The sequence below is a fragment of the Pelodiscus sinensis genome, chromosome 6 (genome assembly GCF_052426305.1).
Source record: "Pelodiscus sinensis isolate ZL-2025 chromosome 6, ASM5242630v1, whole genome shotgun sequence".
Lineage (NCBI taxonomy): Eukaryota > Metazoa > Chordata > Testudines > Trionychidae > Pelodiscus > Pelodiscus sinensis.
Window position 1 is genome coordinate 59,826,580 of NC_143057.1, and position 24,327 is coordinate 59,850,906.

At 43.4% G+C, this 24,327-nt stretch overlaps 1 protein-coding gene across 1 annotated transcript in view; it reads right to left on the bottom strand.

Moving 5' to 3' along the window:
- Positions 1-905: 905 nt before the first annotated feature.
- The window catches only part of LVRN (laeverin), a 72,846-nt gene continuing 49,424 nt past the window's right edge, over positions 906-24,327 (bottom strand). The window contains exons 13-20 of the mRNA XM_014579229.4: positions 22,307-22,362; positions 20,037-20,190; positions 18,042-18,133; positions 15,684-15,791; positions 10,824-10,994; positions 6,876-7,010; positions 6,058-6,127; positions 906-2,946 (exon numbers count right to left, since the gene is read on the bottom strand). Coding sequence (XP_014434715.2) covers positions 2,800-2,946; positions 6,058-6,127; positions 6,876-7,010; positions 10,824-10,994; positions 15,684-15,791; positions 18,042-18,133; positions 20,037-20,190; positions 22,307-22,362 — 933 coding nt within the window. The 3' untranslated portion in view covers positions 906-2,799. The remainder of the gene's footprint in view (positions 2,947-6,057; positions 6,128-6,875; positions 7,011-10,823; positions 10,995-15,683; positions 15,792-18,041; positions 18,134-20,036; positions 20,191-22,306; positions 22,363-24,327) is intronic.

Sequence of the window (24,327 nt, forward strand, 5' to 3'; positions counted from 1 at the left end):
CGAGTTCGAATTAGCTTAGTTCGAATTAACTAATTCGAATTAAGTTAGTTCGAATTAGTGCTGTAGTGTAGACATACCCTGAGACAGTGAGAAGAAAGCAGCAGCTTAGTAGTCTACATTTGTAAAACAATACTGCAGTAAAATCTGAGAAATGGACTAGATGCAAAAAGTTGAGTTTGGGACAACTATAAAGAGCAAGTAAGCATGCCTGGGTCCATAATGGAATCAGTAATTTAGGTTTCTCTTTGCTTCATAGAAGATATTGGTTATGGCAGAAGGCTGAAAGGGCAGGGCTAGTATTAGAGAGACCATATTGTTATTTTAATCTTTGAACAAATATAAGTAATTCTCTCCCTGCTATTGTGCCTCTACAGTTATTTCAAACAGAGTTAGCTGGAAAAGGGATACATTCTTAGACATGTTTTTGACTATCTATTCTCAGGGTAAGTCTAGACTGCAGAGACTGCTTTTCCCAGAAAAATTTCAGAAAAGCAGATGCGTTTTTTCAGCAACCCTGTAAATCTCATTCTACAAGGAAGAAGAGATGTTCTGAAAGAGGCATTTTCTCCAACATTTGGCCCAGTGTAGACGGTCCAATAGTTGGAAATGCCTCTTTCAGAAGAAAAGTGGAAAAAGATACACAAATTACGCTTTGCAATTTGCGTACCTTTTTCCAATAGAGCTTTATAGTCTCTAGGCATAGGCTCAAGCAAGAAGAAGCAGAACCAAGAGGTAAAAGTTTCGCCTTCCCTTTCTTTGAGTGGCTGTCAACATTAGGCACCAGATACTTTAGAGTCTTCCGGCTGTTTAGACTCAGGTATAAATCCTAGGAAAATCAATCACTATATTGTTGCTGTAAGGATATAAAGAATATGTTATTAAAGAAGCACACAAGTAATCAATAGTGATTTTTAAATATTTTCTTATTTACAATTGTTTTGTAAATATTTACACATTGATAATTTTAATTAAATATTTTATTCAGTAAAAAACCTAACATTTCTGTAAACAAGAAAAGGGGAGAATGGTTACAAATTGCTAGGAAAGACAATGGTTTGGATATGGTGAGTGTTGTAAATTAGGTATATAAATCCTGAAATGAGATTGTGGAGATGGTGGTATACATGTCATGCCATTATCTTTCCATTTCATGTCAATCATGCAGGCTCTTGGGGGCCAAATCAGTCCCTGCATCCATCTGAAGTATCCCTAAGTCACGCCAGAAAGAAGCTGCTTTGCTGTTCATCATCAATGTAACAGATTGCACACCATTCCCAATCCCTCCCCATCCTGGAATGAGTGCCGGGGAAACCAGCATGTGTCTAGCATACAGGAGGGCTAGAACAATTTTTATAGTAGGGATGCTGAGGCCTATTGAACTAAACTGGAAACCCTATATATAATGGAAACCACTTCAAGCCAGGCGATGTCGCAGCTTCCCCACTCCCTTAGTTCCAGCACCTATGCTAGCACAGTGCAGGCTGCATCAGTAAATATGTCTCTCTCCCCCCCCCCCCCCCCTTCCCCCCCTGCACTGTTGACAGACTCTCCCAGTACTGCCTGACAGCAGTTTTAATTACACTTTGTACCACTGGAGATGTGCAGAGGGGATTAAGGATCTTTGAGCTGGGGGTCTGATTCCCAGCTCCAGGAGACACTCCTGCACTAGTTCTGATCCAGTTAGTGTACTAAAAATAGAGTGTAGCCCCAGCCGTGGGGGAGGAGCTACCCACCCTGAGTATATACCCAAGACCAACAGGTACACACTCAGGCTGGGAACTGAACCCCAAGCTCCAAGTTTAGACATAGGCCTTCATTGAAGCTAAGCCTGTCAGTTTCCTTGTATATGCAGTAAGAACTCAACGAAGAATTTTCCAGTTTGGAAACTCTGATTTTGAAATCCTAGATATTGCTCTGTTTTGTGCTCTTTATTTCCTTTATAACATTGCCTGTTACTTCCTCAATGCGTTTCCCTAGGGTAATATAATATACTTTCTCTGACTACTGGAAAGGTGGTGCAACTTCATTTTTTCATAATGTATGTATTGTGCAAATGAACAAACTGTATGGTCTGAGGAGTTCATATTTGCTAAACCCACAAACTAATACATTTTAGCCAAAAAGCTAATATACTTGCTTTAAAGTTAATGGCCTCAGTTTAACTTGGCTATAGGTCATCTCTATTATACCTAATAATAGGCAGGAATAAAGCGAAACTTCTACAAATTCTTTAATGAAGAATTAAGTGTAGCTGAAAAAGCACCCAATATGTAATAAGTTTTTGATTCCTGTAGTGCTTTCCCTCTGAGGACCAAAAAGCATTTCACAAACATTCATGAATTTAAATTCCATAACACTGCTTTAAATTAAGTATTATTTCCTATTCTTATTTCAGAAATACAAAAACTGATGCTCAGTGTGATCAAATGACTTGCCTAAAGTCACACCACAAGCCAGAGGCAGAACAGAGAATAAAACCCAACTCTTCTAATTCTCAGGCCTGTGTTTTAACCATACAGCTGATTCCTCCAATGTTTCTGTAGATTTTTCTTGACTTTATTTAAGAATAAGTCTTTCAAGCATCATGACAATTGGAAAAAAGATAGATGCAATATGCAAATAGTTGTATTGCATCTTTTCTGTAGAATTTTCTCCTTCCATTGTGAATCACGTCAGCCTGGCTTCATGGCTAGAATCTTTGGTTTAGAAATCAAATGTTTAAATTCTTTATTAAATCATGAAACAGAATTAAAATGCTAGCAAGACATTCTAATACAGGTAAGAAACAGATTTCAGAAGTCAGTCATCTATATTTTTTCGTAACCAATCAGCAAATCGGGCTATGACTTTTCTCCTTTCCTTATTTGTAAACTTTGCAAACTGCAACATTTCAGTAGCAGAAATCCTTAGATCCTCGTGCAGTGTAGTATTATAAAAAAGCTGCAACTAAAAAAAAAAAAAAAAAAACCACATAAAAGTTAGTCTACCGCATACATTGAGTGGAAAAATGTAATGCACTTTCTACAGATGTCTTAGACAGAAATGTCTAGAAAAGAGCTTGTTTTTTTAGATTTGGGTTTAAATTTACATTTAGGCTACGTCTAAACTGGCATGATTTTCCGCAAATGCTTTTAACGGAAAACTTTTCCGTTAAAAGCATTTACGGAAAAGAGCGTCTAGATTGGCACGGACACTTTTCCGCAAAAGCACTTTTTGCGGAAAAGCGTCCGTGCCTATCTAGACGCGCTTTTCCGCAAAAAAGCCCCGATCGCCATTTTTGCAATTGGGGCTTTTTTGTGCAAAACAAATCTGAGCTGTCTACACTGGCCCTTTTGCCCAAATGGGAGCAGCGTAGTATTTCCGCAAGAAGCACTGATTTCAGACAGTAGGAAGTGAGTATTCTTGCAGAAATTCAAGCGGGCAGTGTGGACAGCTGGCAAGTTTTTCCGCAAAAGCAGCTGCTTTTGAAGAAAAACTTGCCAGTCTAGACACAGCCTTAGGGCGTAATCCTGATATCTCTGAACTCAATGGGAGTTTTGCCTTTGACTTCAATGGAGTCAGAATTTGACCTTAAAACGTGAGCTTAGGAAGGTGCTTGCTCTGCAAAGCTCTTATACTGTGTCCTAAGTGTTCAAAAGTGAAAAGAGTTTTTGAGGGCTCAGATTGGGATACCTTAAAGAGAATGATTTTCAGAATGGGAATGCCCACCACTGCTGAAAACTGAGTCACTTAAAGACAGAAGCAGGAAGAGCTGCATATCTCAGATTGACTTTCTTCCCTCATGTAGATCTAGCCTTAGAGACAGTACAGTTCTGGGGTGAGAGTCTGTGTTGTACAGCTAAGATGGCTTTAAAGCACTTTGGTACTCACCTGATCTTGGGAAAGTCTGTGGGTTGGTAAGGCACCCAGTGTAACTTATAGGCTTGCCAAAAGAGGTGTCATTTTACTACAGGATAACTAATGCATGTCAGCTCTTCTGCTATAAAATCCTAGTGCAGACAAGGCACTGTAGTCTTACTAGTTGGTAAACTAGGCAAAATTCACCAGAGACGGGGTGTAGTGCTGACATTGCCTAGTTCCTCATGGTAAACATTTAAGTGCCTTGCATCAAGGAAGATTTTACACTGGGCTAGCTAAAGAGCAAGTCATCCTACTATAACTCCCTCCCCCCTCCCACCACACACACAGCTTTGTTGCAGGGAAGACATAGCCTAGGTTATAGTAAAAGACAGTTACCTGTTCTTGTAACTGGTGTTCTTCAAGATGTGTCATTCATGTCCATTCCAATCAGGTGTATGTGCGCCATGTGCATGAGTGTCAGAAACTTCCCCCCCAACAGCTCCCGTAGGGTCAGCTGTGGAGACCCCTAGAGTGGCGCTGCTGTATCAACGCATATCAACGCATATCTACCACAGTCAACCCTACCCTCTCTCAGTTCCTTCTTGCCAGCTACTCTGACAGTGGGGATGAAGGGTAGGTATTGGAATGGACGTGAACAACAGGTAACTGTCTTTTCTTCTTGGAGTGCTTGTTCACGTCAATTCTAATCAGGTGACTTCCAAGCTGCTACGTCATGGCAGGTGGGGTTGGAGTTCAGAATCATTGATTGCAGCACTGCACTACCAACAGCTATGTCTTCCCTGGAGAATTCATTGATCGCATAGTGGTCGGTGCTGCTTGAGGCCCCTGTGCTGGTCCCTGTGCCAGTGCTGACTCCAGTGTTGGTGCATGGGAAAGGGTGGGGCTACTGCTGGTGCTGAGGATAGAGGCAGTGCCACACCCAGGACTAGGGTCGAGGCTACTGGCATCGGGGCAGGGCCATGGGGCCCTCTTGCTTCCAGAGCTGGGGCACGAGGTACCAAGGCCTCAGGGTGGTGCCGTCAAGATCCTCACTCTGTGGCCAGGTCTGGTGCCGAGGTCAGGGAAGAGGTTAACTTCATCAAATATCTTGCTGCCTCAAAGGTATCTGGAGTGGAAGGCTCCAGGAAGATCCCCACCAGGCTGATGTGTCGGCGCAGACTAGAGTGGTGCCAATCTGAGCATTCTGGTCTGGGTGCCATGCCCATCGGTGCTGTGTGCCCTACTTGAGGGCACATGCCTCAAGGGATACCTGCCCCTGCTTCTTCTGGGACACTGGGGACTGCGTCCGGTGCCGAGGCCTGTGTGGTGCTAGGGAGGCACGCGAGTGGCTGGGTGCTTCCCGCACCAAAGCCAGTGTGCTCTGGGTTGCCAGTGCCGGATCAGATGCCGGTGTCTGGAGTAAGGCTGCCTCCATCATGATAATCTTCAAGCGAGACTCCCTTTCCCACTTGGTAGGCAGCTTAAAGGCCTTGCAGATCTAACAGGCCTCAGACAAGTGGGCCTCTGCAAGGCACTTAAGGCAGGCTGCATGAGGGTCCCTGCAGCACATAGGCTTCTAGCACTTCTTGCAGGGCTTGAAGCCTTGAGGCCCGGACATGCCCTGCCGAACGCACAGGGAAAGTGAAGCTAGCCCCATGCCTGGGTGCTTAAGTAACACTAAATACAATGCTTAACAGCTACTAAAAACCTAGATAAGAACAATGAACTACTAAAACAGCAAGAAGAACTGCTAAGAAGTGCTTGCAGAGGCAGGATCTACAAGCAGTAAGAAGGAACTGAGGAGATGGAGGGCCAGCAGAGGTATATATTAGCTCCAGGGGGCTCCCCTGCTGGCCCAATGGGTATTGCTAAGGGAAAAAATTTCCGATGATGCATGTGCATGCACCTACATGGAATGGACATGAGCAATCACTCGGAAGAAAAAACAGCTTTCCGGCCATCTTCGCAGTGTTTGTTCTGGGGGGAAATTTCCCCCAGGCTGGAACCAGAACTTTAAGGGTTTGTCCACATTGCATGTGGGAGCAAGCCCCTCAGTATGTAGATACACTTAGGTTGAGTTAGTGCTCTAAAAAAAAATAGCAAAATAGATATTGAAGCTTGGAGCCTGTGGGTCTGAGCTCAGAAGGCTAGCTCTGGTCTCCACTGAAATCACAACATCCACACTGCTATTTAGCCGATGGTATATAAGAGACTTACCTCTTGGATTTGTAAATCTGTATTGACAAAATTTTCCATACTTTTCAATAGCTGCAGCAATATTCTATTTCTGTAGAGTAATATAATGCAAGAGAAGCATTTTGATTATGCTGGTAAATATACCATCTATTATTATCCTGAAATTATTGTCTAAACGGAAATTTAATAGTCTTTGTGTTCTCTCCCTCCACCATCCTTATTTAAAGAAATATTCTGAGTAAAAATTAGTGAGGCAGATTTTTATGCAGAATGAACAGTGTAGTTTATAAGTAATTCTCCTGTAAAATATTTCTCTATGGCAGTGGTTCTCAAACTTTTTGGCACATGGCCTACCTGATCAATACAAACCTATCTAAGGACCACCAGCCAACCACCCATGATGACAAAATGGGTGCAGGAGGCAGGGGTGCAAGGTAGGGTACAGGAGCAGTCTGGAGGTGGGGGGTTTGGGTGGAAGGTTGGTAAGGCACCCAGTGTAACTTACAGGTGCAGGAATGGACTGAGAGTGGGAAGTCTGGGTGAGAGGTAGGGTGCAGGAGTGGGCTGAGGGTGGAGGTGTCTGGCTCTGAGCCTCCCACCACTTCTGTTGGGCTCTTTAAAAACACAACCACTTATTTTGGTGCCTTAACTGAAGCTGAGTCTCTGATCATTCTAGCCTTTGTATATAGAAGTCATTTAAACCACAATGGAAATGCTGGTGCCTCTGAAGTGGAACATCTGCAATAGTGCTCTACAACTCAAACTTAAGGTACAGAAGAGAATCAGAAAAACAGCTACAGAAATAAAGATGAATGACACCATTTGATTACTTGCCATACCTTTCATTTAAAAGTAGCCAGTTTTCTGTTACAAATTCCCATGCAATGCGGTGGCCAATTGCAGTAGCGGCTACATTTGAAATGATTATGACTGTGGTATTCGAAAATGAATTGTTAAGGGAGTACTGCAAATATCTGTTGGAAAAATACATTAAAACTGTTTAGAACATATACAGACATTGACCTTTTGAGCTGTCAGAATGTTATAAGGTCGTGTTAAATATAAATGTTGACTGTCTCTTACTTATTGGGTTTACATTCTCAGTGTAGAAAGAGCATTGCACAGGATAAGGACATATTCATGTTCCTTATGTTTACACTACTCAGAAAATATTAGGGACAAATTATCCTTTCCCCCATGAAAAAATATCTTAAATTCTATGGATTCATCCTGTCAGGAGCATGGTTGTCATCTGCCCTTCCGGCGAGGGAGTAGCTTTTATGCTACAGTGAGGAATGTCAAGATATCCTGTAGATCTGTGGCATTTCTGTGAAATCACTTGAGTTTAAGGAGTGCTTCCCTCCCTCCAGGACAACATGGCTACCAAAGCAACTGTGTTCTCAGAGGCTGCCCACTGGTAGCTGCCACATGCATAAGGCAGATGCAAGTCACCTGAATTTTCTCTGGATGCATGCCACAGATAGGGTTGTTAACTAATTTCTAATTGCAGAATGTTTAGTTTGAGAGACAGAGAAGGCCCATTTTGACATTCTTCTAAGTGACTTTGTAGACTGACATTTCGAAAAATGCATTGGCTTCTTGCTCTCTAAGGGTATGTCTACACTACCCCACTAGTTCGAACTAGCGGAGTAATGTAGGCATACCGCAATTGCAAATGAAGCCCGGGATTTGAATTTCCCGGGCTTCATTTGCATAAGAGGGCACCGCCATTTTTAAATCCCCGCTCGTTCGAACCCCGTGCCGCGCGGCTACACGCAGCACGAACTAGGTAGTTCAAACTAGGAAGCCTACACGCGGCACAGGGTTCAAACGAGCGGGGATTTAAAAATGGCGGTGCCCCGCTTATGCAAATGAAGCCCGGGAAATTCAAATCCCGGGCTTCATTTGCAATTGCGGTATGCCTACATTACTCCGCTAGTTCGAACTAGCGGGGTAGTATAGACATACCCTTAGATACAGGAAGGAGAGGAGTAGAGATGTAGCTGTGTTAGTCTGGTTTTGTTGAAACAAAAGACAGGACTATGCAGCACCTTAAAGACTAACAAGATAGTTTTAGGTGATGAGCTTTTGTGGGCCAGACCCACTTCCTCAGATCAAATTATGGAAGAAAATTGGCATGACCATATATACCAAAGGGATACAATCAAAAAAATGAACACATATAAAATAGACAAATCAGATTTTAGAACAGAGGGGGGATGAGCCAGGGATGTTAATGTCTATGAGGTGATAATTGGGGAAGCTATCTTTGTAATGGGTGAAATAATTAGCATCTTTGTTAAGGCCCATTTGTAAAATGTCAAATTTAAACATGACAGTTCAGAGGCTTCTTTGAAATCTTGTGTTAAAGCCTCGTTGAAGCAGGATGCAGGTAGTAAGGTCGCCACCCGCGTCCTCCGGGGCGAGAAAAGCTTCTCCCGGTCTCCCTAGCGGCGGCTTTGCTCTGGTGTCCCTGGTCTGCTGGGGGTGTCCAGTGGCTTTGCTGGACCCCCCCAGCAGACCACGGGGACAGGAGCAAAGCCGTGGAGCATGCCCGCAGTGGGACAGCCCGGGCGCGCTTGGGCTGTCCCGCTGCGGGCGTGCTCCGCGGATTTGCTCCTGTCCCCCTGGTCTGCTGGGGGGGGGGGGAGGGTTCAGCTAGTGCCCCCCCCCAGCAGACCAGGCTTTTTTTGCCTACCCCTGGGGTAGAGCAGCTGGGGGCTGCCGGGTTGGTCCCGCAGCACCGCTCCAGACCAACCTGGCAGCACCCCAGCTGCTCTGCCCCAGGCGTCCTGATTCAGCCGCTGCTGGTCAGTTTCAGCAGCGGCTGAATCAGGACGCCTGGGGCAGAGCAGCTGGGGTGCTGCTGGGTTGCTCCAGTAGCGCCGAGGAGCCGCGCTACTGGAGCAACCCAGCAGCACCCCGGCTGCTCTGCCACAGGCATCCCCAAGTCAGCCGCTGCTGAAACTGACCAGCGGCTGACTACAGGAAGTCCGAGGCTGAGTAGCTCTGCCCCAGGCTTCCTGGAATCAGCTGCTGATCAGTTTCAGCAGCAGCTGACTTGGGGACGCCTGGGTTTCTTAAGTTGAATCTATATGTAAGTCAGAACTGGCATCCAGATTCAGCCGCGGTTGAAACTGATCAGTTTCAGCAGCGGCTGACGCCAGTTCCGACTTACATACAGATTCAACTTAAGAACAAACCTACAGTCCCTATCTTGTACGTAACCCGGGGACTGCCTGTACTCTGCTGACACCATCATTGGGCCTAACCATGTCAGTTACAAGATCAAGAACACGTATTCCTGCTCCTCCAGAAATATAACTTATGCCATCATGTGCCAACAGTGTCCGTGCATCAGACACTTTGCCAAAGAATCAATACACATAAAACAGACAGTTTCACAAAGAAAAAACAGTTTCTTGCCATTTCAATCAGCCTGGGCATTGTCTCAATGACCTGACTACCTGCAACCTGCTTCAAAGAGGCTTTAACACAAGATTTCAAAGAGAAGCCTCTGAACTGTCATGTTTAAATTTGACATTTTACGAATGGGCCTTAACAAAGATGCTAATTATCTCACCCATTACAAAGATAGCTTCCCCAATTATCACCTCTAATATCATTACCTCATAGACATTAACCCCCCTCTCCGCCCCCTTCTCCCCCATCTCCTCTCTGTTCTAAAATCAGATTTGTCTTTTTGATTGTATCCCTTTGGTATATATGGTCGTACCAATTTTCTTCCACTATTTGATCTAAAGAAGTGGGTCTGGCCCATAAAAGCTCATCACCTAATAAACCATCTTGTTAGTCTTTAAAGTGCTGCATAGTCCTGTCTTGTGTTTCAGGAAGGAGAGGGACACCAGGGAGGCAGGGGAAGCACCCAGAACACATGCTGCCTGAGCAGGTTAGAGCTGGTGAGGACAAACTCTATAAAAGTGTCAATGTCCTTAAATGACCACAGAATAGTGGAACAGCAGCCCATGAGTGCTCTGTTCTATCATGTCTTTTCTGTTCCCACTCTACCCTCTCCTACAATATACCCCTCCATCTCCTGACATGCCCCTTTGCCAGAGGAGTAGCTGCCACAGGAGGTAGCTATACAGCCTCTGCAAGCTTTATACCAGTGGTCCCCAACGCGGTGCCCGCCGACAACCCGGGCTGGCCCCGCCCCCCCGGCGCGCGGCGCACTGGAGGCGCCGGCCCCAGGCGCGTGACACGCACTGGCGCCTGGTGCGTGGCGCTCGGGCGGCCCCAGCCCCGGGGCACATGCGGGCGCGCGGCGCCGGTGCCGGACCCAAGCGCGTAGCTCGGGCGGCGGCGCCAGCCCCGGGCCCACGGCACAAGGGGCTTGGGCGTCCCCGGCCCTGGCGTGCCCCAGGATGCGCGGCCCCGCCCCCGGGCGCCCGGCGCGTGAGTGGCCCCGCCCCTGGGCGCCCGGGAGCCCATAAAGGTTGGGGACCACTGCTTTATACCAATGAAGTTTACGCTAATAAAAGGGAGAGGCTCTGCTTGCATGTCTACCTTGTACTTCTTAGTGGTGCAAAATGGACATAACAGATCACAGAATCCAGCCTCGCTATAATTTTAATGAGAAGCTGCACAGATTTTTTTGACGCCATTGAGAAATAGTAATTATGGGGATTATGGACTCAGTGATGCAGTGTTTATAAAACCATTTTTAAGACTAGGAATTGTGGAATTAACATCTATTTTTGCCCTTGATGTGAGAAATTCTTGATTTACTATTAAATGCATTAAAAATATAATTTGACCAAAGTCACCTTCGAAGCAACCATGACTCTCTGGTGCATCTCAGGGCAGAGAGCATTATGTTCTTATCTAGTTCTGTGGAATTATTATGATTATACATCTTCCATGCAAACTCCCATTCTCTCTCACTTCCCATTGCAACACCATAACAACAGATAGTTCTTTTAATAGTGAGAGGAATCCTGTAAAATAAAACAGTAAATTGATACCATATTGCTCTCAAATGAAAACAAGTAGCTAAATTATGGCAGAAAATTATAACATTCACCAATTACAATTTAAAATAATCACAAAAGATCACTCAACAGAACAAAAATCTGAAAAGCAACCAGATTTGAGGACAGCGCTTTTAGATTTATTGTTCAAACAATACCACAACAGAGATGCTTGAAGGTGAACTGAATGGCTTTTTAAATATGATTGGGCAAACAGTTCATATTCACCAAAATAATCCTTATGTCAAGTGATGTCACATATTTGCATGAAAACACCACCTCAGAAAAGCCTTCTGGAAGCCTATCCCCACAATGGAGGTGATCAGAAAGCACAATCAACCTCAAGGAAAGAGCTGTATGGTTCAAGAAAGCAAGATGAGGAAAGAGAATGGTCACCTATCTACACAGCAGATTCTTTCCCTCTACTCACACTTTCATTTTTTGATGATGAATTTTGCAACAAAACCCAAATCCTAAACACCTTCAGGCTCACCTACTGCTACATTTTACATGCTGAGAGAAGAGTGAAAATATTTGTTTCTTCTGCAACAGTCAAAAGTATCACTAAAACAGCACAGAGTGTCAAGTCTTTTTGGTGTTAGCAATATCAACTATTCTAGTGAAATATTTAATACATATGAGGATCTCTATGCACTTTACCAGCACTTCGAATCAACTGGATTTTTGGTTGATTCCCTATGTCAGGAAGGAGCCCACTTCTATAAGACTCTGAACATTTTAATTTCCTAATGTCTTTGTGTTAAATTACTTACCATTAAAACTAGCATATGCTTTTTTTTATTTCATTCCTTGTTCTAAAGGAATAGGACTAAATGGAAAAAAGAAACACTATGGACAGGAAAATATCTGAGGAGAAACAAGGGGGCAGGCAACCAACTTTAGACACGATAGAATTGTATTATAATGAATAAGACCTTTCTTTCTTTGCACCAAGTTAACTCACAAGACTGCTGGTCTTTAACACTTCATATGTGGTCAGTCCTCGGTAAAGAATGGCTGTCATCTGGGGTATTTGAGAAACAAGTGCTATTATGAAGCTATAAGTGATTCAAGGGTGTTAGTAAATTTTAAAGAGAGCAAATAAAGGGGGCAAGGAGACTCCCTAAATTTCAACCAATGGATTTTTAACTCCAGATTGATTAACATCTATTGGGAGGTACAACCATTCCTTACTGAAGACTGGCCACCTATGAAGAGGACTAAAGGTAAGAGGTTGGGGAAGGGATGCAGGGTTTGGGCAGGAGTTAGGATGTAGGCATGGGCCACAGGGCTGGGATGTGGAATCAGGGAGGGAGTCAGGGTGCTATTTTTTCCTCCTTAAAATTTAATGGTGAACATATCTAAATCTTCACTTATAGATTCATTATATCACTTGTTTCTCAAATGCAGATGACAGCCATTCCTTACTCAGGACTGGCCACATGTAAAGTTTTAAAAACTAGATGTCCTGTAAGTTAACTGTGCAAAAAAAGATCTTATTCATTATGACATCAGAGCAAGTATATTTTTACTTTACCTTACTCAAAAATAGAAATTCAGGTTTTTAAAAAAATGTGATTTTGAACTTAAGACTATGCATGGAAAGTTTCAGACTGGAAGATGAATATTTATAAAACAGTAATAAGAAATAGATTCTGTCATACTGATGATAGAAATAATTAATTTGAATAAAGCCTGTGAAATTTTAGCAATTGCTATTAAAACAGATTTGATTACCGCCCTCACTTCTAGCTGAGTGACATTGTGACCTGATGTATGGGTTTCAGTGCCGCTAGGTTTGACCTATCCAATTCTTGTCTTCAGCTATAGAAGGGCCAAGTCTGAATAGCGTTGTAAGCCAGTGCACCAGATCACAATGTCTGAAATGGGAGGCAGGCTCAACCCAGAGACTGGGAGTTCCATTGTAGGTTGATAGTAAGGTGGTCTCACTCGGAAATGTACCCTCAACCCTTAGTCTCACCTTTAATAACTAGAAGATTTACCCAGTGTTTCTTATCTCAATTAATTTGTTTTTTGGAAAAATAAAATGAAAATGTGCATGCTTCATTTAAATTATTTCTCTGGAGTGAGGCTAAGAATGAGGGTTCAGTATGTAGGCTGCCCCAGGGAGAGAGGACTAACCCAGCCCTTTCTAATGATAGCCAGCATGAAGCCAAGTCTCTACATAGCCACTGCAGCTCCAGCAGGCACAGCTGTGGGAGGAGTACATGTCCCCCAGCTGGAACAAGTCCAGGTTCATCTACCTCCTGTGTTCCCCAGCCAAGAGGAATGCAGCAAACAGTGCACTTCCCCCTCAATTCCTAAAGAAGGGGAACAGCCAACAATATTCCTATATGAATGGGGGTGGGGAAGAAGCTTCAGCACTCACCTCCCACTCTAATGGGGCCTGGAGGTGAGGTACTCAGGGTCAGAGCAGTCAATGAAAAGAGACAGCATCCACCAACCAACCCCTTTCACTCGTGTGGCAAGTGTCTCTTTTTTGAATGGTTTTATGAGAAACAGTCCCATTCCAGTCACATCCCATTTTCCTGACACAACCAACCCCACCTTGTTTCAAGTTATAATAAAATGAATCGGTTTACCGAATCTGACAGTCTTAGCTCTTACCGTTTAGGAGTTTTTGACAAGACAAACTCTCAGCTATACAGTAGACAATAGCTGCTTTTGCTACTTAAGAGCAAGAACTCTTCCACAAGAGTCATCATCTAATAAACCATCTTGTTAGTCTTTAAAGTGCTACATTGTCCTGCATTTTGCTTCATCTTCCACAAGAGGGCAGTGTAGACAGGCAACATGAATTTCTTACACAAGAAGCCCCTATAGTTAAAATGGCCATCAGAGCTTTCTTGTGCAAGAGAGCAACCACACTGCCATGGATGCTCTTGCGCAAAAGCACATCTCTTGCGGAAAAGCACATGCCAGTGTAGACGTGCTCTTGTGGAAGACTTTTTGCACAAGAACTCTTCCACAAAACAGTTCTTGTGCAAGAAGCTGTCAGTGTAGACGTAGCCCTCTGGTGTGAAATGTAGTAAAAATGTCTGTGCCAAAATCAGCCTTAATTAGGAACTGGAAAAAGAATGAAGAAAATCTTGCATCCTTAATTGAAGTACTTGAAACTGTCATTATACAATAAGAATATTCAATTTTGGATACAAAATAGTGTTTAACGTTTTAAAGCTTTTCAGTTTACTTTTAAAATAAATGTTTTGTGGTTAGTCATTAGAAAGCTGACCCTAACCCTAACCCTAACCCTAGCTCCCTCCCCTGAACTTTAGTATAAATATTATAGGCTCAGCTGACTTAGCCACTGATTTGTAGGAACATATATTCAAATAGCCAACATTTTTGTTCACATTTCGTAACTATACTAGAACAGATAAAATACAAATATAAAAGTGATAATAAACAGAACACAGACTCACCAGTGCCAAAACTATCACAATTGTATAGAAAAATAAGAAAAGAGAGAAGGAAAGAGAAGTGAGAATTAACATATGCCATGTGGGCTTTTCTGCAATGGAAAATTCTAACATGCTTTTGTTGACAAATATAGGAGATATTTAATTACATAAAAGTTCAACATTCGTTTTTTATTTCCATTTGTGAAATCCATTTAGGTTGCTTCTGGGTATGTTCTAACTATAGATTTATTTCTTTAACATTATCTACAGTCTTAATAAAAACCTACTAAAAATAAAACATTGTAACTGTCAAGTTTCCCCGCACAGCAATGCCATCTGCAATTGTAAAATTTCCCACGATGCCATATGTAACAGTTTACATTACTGCTGAAGCCATGAAAGTCATATTGTACCTTATGCAGTGTAACGGGGTTAATGTCCCTGTGGAAACCCTCTTTTTTAATTCCTTGCCTTTTATTCATTTATATTCTCAACCGTAACGTTGTAGAAGGGAATGGATGTCATGGCAGAATGGAAGTTCTACACTGCTTATTACAATTTTGCCTGCAGACAGTAACCATATGCTGCTTACACACCTTCTTAGAGAGCCATTAAAATCAATGTGATGACTCCAATTTAGGATAACCCTTTGCCCAATCAGATCCTAGGTCAGTAATAGCAGAAAACTGTTAATTGTTAAGTAGCACATATGAATTGTTTTGGTATGGGCAAGTGCCTGTGTCACAAACCGCCACCACCACAACTGGCAATGTTTGGCTCAGCTCATGCAGACAATATTCACAGGTGAGTATTGAGGCAATACTGTCTGGTGCTTAAACAGTTTCCAGAACAGACAATCTTCATCCTTCATGAAAGTCAAGTTTAGGTTTTTACAATTTAGGTCTTACCAATTTGTATAGGAAAAAAGTGCACAAGGAGTCTCCCTACACTACCTGCCCCATGTAATATTAATATATGGAGATGTACCTCTCTCATAGAACTGGAAGGGACCTTGCAAGGTCATCAGGTTCAGTCCCCTGCCCTTATGACAGGACTAAGTACCATCCCTGACAGATTTGCCCCAGATCCCTAAATGGCCTCCTCAATGATTGAACTCAACTTTGGGTTTAGCAAGCTAATGCTCAAACACTGAGCTTATCCCTCCCCCCTTCAAATGGCCTATTTGATTTAAATCCTACATAAACACATCTATAATATTATAGTTAATTCTTACTCATTGTCAGGGTTCTCCATCCACTTAGTGTAAAGTTCAGAAGATAGGTTTAAGCAGTCTTGGAGACCCAGCCAACATGCTGTATTGATAAGTTTTTCCAAATATATTCTTGAAGGGGAATAAAGAAAGAGAGACACATTTTCCATTATACCAGTGAATAATTTTTAACTGTAACTTGATTTTATCAAATGGCATGATTTTCCGGAAATGCTTTTAACGGAAAAGTTTTCCGTTAAAAGCATTTTCGGAAAAACGTGTCTAGATTGGCATGGACGCTTTTCCGCAAAAGCACTTTTTGCGGAAAAGCGTCCGTGGCCAATATAGACGCGCTTTTACGCAAAAAAGCCCCGATCACCATTTTCGCAATCAGGGATTTTTTGCGCAAAACAAATCTCAGCTGTCTACACTGGCCCTTTTGCGCAAAAGTTTTGCCCAAAGGGACTTTTGCCCGAAGGGGAGCAGCATAGTATTTCCGCAAAAAGCATTGATTTCTTACAGTAGGAAATCAGTGCTTTTGCAGAAATTCAAGCGGCCAGTGTAGACAGCTGGCAAGTCTTTCCGGAAAAGCGGCTGATTTTCCGGAAAAACTCGCCAGTCTAGACACAGCCATGATGTATCTCAGGAAACAGCAAATAAAATAATAAAGATATAACCAAACAGCAGTTATGGTACAGAAATGTTTAAATGTACTCTAGTCCCACCACAAACCTATCTGTCTATTGTGGCAAGAGTCCCTTTTTCCCTGGGCAGCAGCCTTTCCCTGTTGCCAGAGGTTGGGGGTTGCAGCTGGTTTCTGGGATAGGGATCCCAGTCATTACTTCTGGGACTCCCTCCCCTGCTGTTTCTAGCTCTAGAACTGCTATAGCAGTGTCTGTCTCTTTTTTTTATTTTATTCTCCCATTGGGAAGACTTTTAAAGGCCTCCAGCAGGTCTCTGACAGGCCTAAAGTGGAGTCAGCTGGCCCCAATCTGCTGGGCCAGCTCCCTGCCAGCTGCTCCTAATTGCCCTGAAGCCCTCCGCCCCTAATTAGCTGGCTTTTTAGCTTTTATGGACTCCCTTTTCCCCATTCTGTAGGGCTATGTCTACACTGGCGTAATCTTGCACCAGAGCTATGCAAATGAGGCTAAGCATGGAATATCGCTAAGCATGGAGCTTCATTTGCATATATGAGCCACCATTTTGCGGAAGAGGCTCTTGCGCAAGAAGGAGCTATCTACACTGCCCCTTCTTGCGCAAGAAAAACCCTCTTGCGCAATGCCGCTATTCTGATTATTTTCAGGAATAACAGCATTATGCAAGAGGGTTTTTCTTGTGCAAGAAGGGGTAGTGTAGACAGCTCATATATGCAAAGGAGGCTCGGCAATATTCTACACTTAGCCTCATTTGCATAGCTCTGGCGCAAGATCGTGCCAGTGTAGACATAGCCTAGTAGTCCTCTGGCCTGACCTTGTCATACCATGTATACATATGCCACTTGCCACTGTGAGAGCTGATCTCTATCACCATAAGGCTGTGTCTACACTGGCGCAATCTCATGCAAAAATGGCCGCTCTTGAGCAAAAACTTGCTCCCTGTCTACACTGGCCGTGTGTTCTTGCACAAGTAAACTGACGTTCTAATGTATAAAATCAGGGCTTCTTGCATGAGAACTCTGATGCTTCCGCTCAGGAATAAGCCCTCTTGCACAAGAGCTCTTCCAGAAAAGGCCAGTGTAGACAGGCAACATGAATTTCTTGCGCAAGAAAGCCCTATGGTTAAAATGGCCATCAGAACTTTCTTGCGCAAGAGAGTGTCTGAACTGGCATGGATGCTCTTGCACACAAGAACATCTCTAGCGCAAAAGCACATGCCAGTATAGACGCTCTCTTCTGCAAAGACTCTTCCAGAAGAACTCTTCCACAAAAGAGTTTTTGCGCAAGATCGCGCCAGTGTAGACGTAGCCTAACAGTCATGTCTCAGCAGAGATGTTACAGTTGACTGGCCTTGCAAACTGAACTACACACTGATCTTTAAAAGTGGTCTGGTCAGGTTTGAGGCACAAAGAAGTAGAAGGACCTTCTTGACCTGATGCAAAAGTTCTATGAACAAATTAGAGATTTACAATGCTACAGGGCTGTTAAATCACTATCATTCTTTAGTATTAAATTTACCAAAAAACCCCAATTCTGAAAACAGAGTCAGCTCATCTTGCTGCTATTTCATTTTAAAATTCCCATATCATGCACATTTATAGTACTGTATTACAGGCTGGACCTCCCTGGTTCAGCGCCCGAGGGACTTGAGGGGTCCCAATCCAGGGAGTTTGCAATATAGTCCTTATCAAATCAAATAACTTCAAATTATATTAAAAATACTTACTGATCAAACTCATCTGCCAAAGCACTAAAATTTTGACGAATAATATTTGCATAATAATGGTATATCGGCAACATTCTTCTTAACAGATATTTCTTTTAAAAGAAGAGAAAAATAAATTACTTTCATTTAGATATGATATTGCTGTATTCATTCATTCATTCATTTATTCAGATGATTTTAAAACTGGAACTCTAGGAACATACAAAAAATGTAAATAAAACATGAAAACTGGAGTCAGTGTCCAAAATACAAAATTTTCACAGAACCGCTCACACAGTACAGGCAGTCCCCGACTTACGCGGATCCGACTTATGTCGGATCCGCAGTTACGAACGGGGTTGCCCCGGAGTACACGGGCGGCGGGACCTCGCGGTCCCGCCACCCGTGTACTCCGGGCGAGAAAAGCTGCTCCGCGTCTCCCTGGTCTGCAGACCAGGAAGACGCGGAGCAAAAAAGCTGCCCGAGCGCCCTCCCCTCCCCCCGCGGCTTTGCAAAGCCTCGGGGAAGCCGGCAGCGGAGCAGCCCAGGCGCGCCTGGGTTGCCCCGCTGCCCGAGCGCCCCCCCCCCCCCCCCCGCGGCTTTGCAAAGCGGCAGGGGGGCTCGGGCAGTGAGGCAGCCCAGGCACGCCTGGGCTGCTCCGCTGCCGGCTTCCCCGCGGCTTTGCAAAGCCGCAGGGAAAGCCGGCAGCGGGACAGCTCAGACGCCCCGCGGCTGTCCCGCTGCCGGTGTCCTCAGAGGCTTTGCTCCCCGTCTCCATGGTCTGCTGGTCTCCAGCAAAGCCGCGGAGGACCCAGGCGGCGGGACCGCAGTGCGTCTCGGTCTGCCGCCCGCGTCTTCCTGGTCTGCTGGGGCGGGGGGGGGGGGGCGCAGCTAGTACGCCCCCCCCCCCAGCAGACTACGCCCCCCCCCCCCCAGCAGACTCCGGACGCCTGTGGCAGAGCAGCTGGGGCGCTGCCGGTTGGTCCCGTAGCGCCGCTCTGGGCGCTACTGGACCAACCCAGCAGCACCCCAGCTGCTCTGGTCCTGATTTAGCCGCTGCTGAAACTAACCAGTGCTGACTACAGGAAGCCCGAGGCAGAGTTGCTCTGCCCCGGGCTTCCTGGAATCAGCTGCTGATCAGTTTCAGCAGCAGCTGACTTGGGGACTGTAGGTTTGTTCTTAAGTTGAATCTGTATGTAAGTCAGAACTGGCGGTCAGTTTCAGCAGCGGCTGAATCTGGACGCCAGTTCCGATTTACATACAGATTCAACTTAAGAACAAACCTACAGTCCCTATCTTGTACGTAACCCGGGGACTGCCTGTGTTCTCATTACAGCTCCCTTAGTCCTAGAAGACAAGATAGATTTTGGAACTTGATAAGAAGGTTAAATTCAGATGCTGGCAGAACAAATAAGAAAGCAAGTCCTAGAAAGGAGAACTCTGGAAAAATTCCCTGCCTCCTCCATATTAAACATTCAGCAAAGTACTTAAACACATTTATCTTTAAACAAGTAAGTTGTCCCATTGAAGTCAATGGCATTAGTCAAGAGTTTAATGTTATGCACATACTTAAGTACTTGCTGAACTGTGGACTATATAAGGGAACCGTTAGCTTGATTTCCTCAAATAATCTCACCAGGTTACCAGGCAAGGAAAGTGGCAATGTGAAGTATTTTGTACCTAAACTATATAGGACATGATAGTTAAAACAAGCTGGAAGCTATTACAGATCACACGTGTAAGGTGTTCTCTAGAAGCACTGCTATGCAAGTCAATATTTCCATTCTATACTACTGGTGGTGGTTGTTGCTGCATGGATTTAGGCCCCATTTTGTAAAAGTGATGCATGTGCATATACTTTTGACTGATCAATATACCAAAAAAAGGCTGAATAAAATTTCAATGGAAATGTGATGCAACTCATGGTACATAGTTGAGCTCTTATAAAGGACTCATGTTGGATCTTGTCATTTAAACATCCTGGAGTCTTCAATATTAGGAAAACAAAGATGATACCTTTAAAAATGGATATATTCCATACTTGTTCACAATATTTTCCAGTGGTTCAGGTATTAGGTATGACAATGCCGTATACCACACAAACAGTTGATCTTCTTTGGCAAGGTACTTTGTTAGTCCAAATGCAGACTCAATCTCAATATATCCAGCCCTATTTTTTTAAAAAAATACAGAACTGAGCGTATGTATTCAGATTAAGCCCGTTTGAACTGCAGTCTATTTAGATAACTGATTAAAAACATCCAGGTACTATGGGATCTAGGAAAGAAGACAGCTAATGAGAATAAATATAATACAACAGTGACCAGTTTAAGAGTCTAATCCTGCAAACACATAGGCTATGTCTACACTTGCAGCTTCTTGCGCGAGTAATATGCAAATGAGGCTAAACATGGAATATTACCGAGCCTCATTTGCATACCTAATGAGCCACCATTTTTTTCAGAAGAGGCTCTTGCGCAAGAAGGAGCTGTCTACACTGCCCCTTCTTGTGCAAGAAAAACCCTCTTGCGCAATGCCGTTACACCTATTACCTTTCAGGAAGAACGGCATTGTGCAAGAGGGTTTTTCTTGAGCAAGAAGGGTCAGTGAAGACGCTCCTTCTTGCGCAAGAGCCTCTTCTGAAAAAAAAGGTGTCTCATTAGATATGCAAATTAGGCTCTGCGATATTCCACACTTAGCCTCATTTGCATATTACTCAAAGAAGCCGCGAGTGTAGACAAAGCCATACTGTGGAGCCAAGGGCTTTTACTAAGAATCAATGAGACTACAAATGACATTAAGCACACTATACTAAATTGTGCTGGCAGGATGAGGCCCACATCCACTACCACCACGTAACATCCTCATAAAATAAAGTGAAGATTTCCTCTATATTTTGCAGGTAATAGCATTTTAGAGATACGGTACATTTACTGACTTTTTGAAATAATATAACAACAGCTTTTCATTTTAAACTGCTTTGGGGTAATAAACATTACCCAGAATGCATATAAACAATTAAATAGTAATTCAGGAATATTTTCAAATTGTTATTAATTACTGCAGCGTGGCACCAGTATATACTAGGATAAACTTCACTCTTTTGCAGACTGCCCACCTAAGGCCTTCCATGGGAAGCTCTGCCTTAATAACCCATATGTGAAAAGCACCATTCCACATAATTATAGTTAAATTCCTTATTATAGGTCGGACTGAGCCCTCTGGTGGGAACCATACAGAAAGTGGTAGGGGAGAGGAAAATGCTATGGTTCCCCTCACAGAGTTCCCTCTGTGTTGTTGAGGTGCTTTGATTTAAGTATCTGCGGGAAGCGCATGGACAACCAAGGACTTCTGGGCTCCCTGCTGTTTTTCTTAGCTCCCTGGCAACATGGCTCCTGTGACACTTATGCCCCCACCTGCAGCAGCACTTGGATATCCAAAGAAGTTTTCCTGTGGGGCTGGTGTGGTTAGGGAGCTGTGCAGGTAACTAAAGTCATACTATGTTTTTCTGCAGAATTCCAACACTTGTCAATGCAAAGCATCCCTCTGAGCTGTCTCTGTCCCATGTCAATAAGGAAGGAGGGAAATGATAACCATCTACAGGCAGTTGGAAGCTTACTTATCAGGAACTGAAAGGAACTGTTGAATTCAAGAGGCTATAGCTTGCAACAATGGGATGAAGTAGGAAAAAGAAAATGTAGGCTTAACATCAAGAACTGTTCCTATTGGGGAGTCATAAGTGGTGAACACTCACCACCAGCACTCGAATCAGCGACTCACTCTCCCTCCCAGAGCTTCCTGCCTTCTGCAAATCAGCTGCTCTGCAGCATGCAGGAGGCTCTGGGAAGGTGTGAGGGCAAGGTGTACTCAGGAGAGGGAAGAGATGGAGCAGAGTGAGAAGAGGCAGGGGGTGGAGGGGTGAGAACCTTGGAGGAAGGGATGGAGCAATGGTACGGCCTGGGGCAAAGCTGTGTCACTCCCTGGCACACTAGAGGTGGGTGCCTCTTTGGGGAGTTATAGAAAAATCTGCCGATGGAAGTTGTTGAAACATTTAATATGAGTGGGAAAAGTGTTAGAAAAGATACAGAAAGGAACTATTCTGCCAGAGGATGGACTAGATGACCTACTGGTTATTAAGCTGTCCTACAGTCCCCTACTGAGATCTGTCTTCTTTACAGGGTATTTGTGGAGACAAAGGAGCAAAGTCAAAATAGGAATGTGAAATATAGCAGTGTAATATCAAAGTACATTAATAATTTTCTATAAGAGATTAAAACTATACTCACTCTGCCAATGTAAAAGCATCATCTAGCAAATGCAATCTGTTGATGACTGGAATCGCCTGCAGAAAGCACTTATGTGGTGTTAGTAGATCAAACATATTTTGAGGAAAAGAATTTTTAATTATGTTTTGAAAGTCTGGGACAAAACCTGAAGTCTTCTCAAGCCAAACTTCAGAGGAAGCTTTTCCTGAGTGAGGATGACAGGATTTGGTTCTATATGTTGAGCTGAAATAATTTATTCAATGTAATTTTAAGAGTAATTATTTCTGTGTACATGGACTTAACACAAGTACTGGTACTCATTTGCAACAGCTAATGAACTGCTGAGCTTTCAAAATCTTCTTAAGCATGTGCAATACTGCAAATTAAAATAAAGAAGCTCTACAGTATCTAAAATCAATCCTAATTTCTTCAGCTTGACATGGATTCTTTTTTCCTTTTCAGATTCCAATTCAGAATCAAGGACTCATACTAATCTAGACTACGGTGCCTTATATTTGTTCTTAATTCTGAGTCATTCTGGCTACAAGAAATCATAGGCAGAACTCCAGTTAGTAATTTTAGTCTCCCTGGAATAAATCTACAGTCTGACCCTGCACTGGATTATATAGAGTGCAAATATTATTTACGTTGTAATCAGAATGTGTAAAAATAACTATAGGCTCCTACTACAAAACAGACTATGCACCCAGCAGCTGTAGAAAATGCACCTATCCTTCCATCATATATGCATATTATGCAAATTCTGCACATAGAAGGCAGAGTAGGAGTACAGCTTGCCCACCCTCTTACTATATGATTCTCCACTACACTAGTATTTTTCCTCCCCATTTCTAACTACCAGAGTAGCTTCCGGATGTTTAAAGTCTATAATATCTCTTAGCATAAACTTCATCAGGCAATTTTGTGGGTTAAACCTGTGTAATGGAATTAAATTGCAAATTTCTTTTACACTGTTCCTTTGACAGAGTTTCTCCAACAACCTCAGAAGAACGTGTGTGGAGGTGGGGGGTTGGTCAAAGGAATCTGTGGATTCCCGACAAAGCAGGTGAATCTAACATTAACCAGAGTCAAGGTCTATTTGTCTCAAACCCCAATCCTTTAGTCTGACTTCTGGCCTCTGCTTCTCTCTCTCCTGCAGCCTGCATAGCAGTATGACTCTTTCAAGTTCCCAGAGATTCTCTCACTGACAAAAGCCAGTGGAGAATTCAAAGCATGGACTGGGAGCCCACATAAATTTATGCTGACATTCAGAATTTACTTGTTCCGAAAATCCATACATGTTTGAAGGAAAGGAAAATAATACAGCTTAGAGAGGCTGTGCTCTCAATTCTGCTGTTTCCATGCTGGCCACACCCATGGATTGCAATTCTTACAGAGCAGTTTCCATAAAGTCAATAAAACAATACCAATAGGAGACATTTCCCCTTTCCATGCCTCTCCATTCCTCTAGCGTTGTTGGCCATTATTTCCTTTACTTTGTAGCAGAATTTGTTTATTTGGCCATTTTAAACCATTTTAAGTGGCCTTGGTCTTTACATTTTCTAAACTTTGTCATTAAAAAGCACTCCATTTGGGTCCGACTACATCATGCAACTCAACTGAGGCAGAAGGTAAAGGTGCCTTAAAGTTCATCTCTATGCTCCCTTTCTCCTGAGCCTATGTTGTGCTCTGCCAGTTTCCTATGTTGTAAGTTAGAACACCATGAGGCAGTTCTAAGTTATATTGATGTGAATTGTCTCAAGATGCTAAAATGACAACCAGGAATTTGCAGAACATTGGTGGAGGTCACTGGAAATTGGAAATTTCCTCTGCAAAAAACCTGAAATTTTTCATGGAAGGAAAAATTCTGATCATAATTCCATTTTGAAGGAACCTCAATGAAAACTTTTTCAGCTTGTTTGTGGCTAACTCACTCCCAGGCTACTGCCTCTTGAGGCTGCCCTAGTCCCCAGAGAACTAAGCAGACTCAGGAGTCCACTACCCAAGGAATCAGGGAAATTTTTGTCAGAAGTTTTGATGAA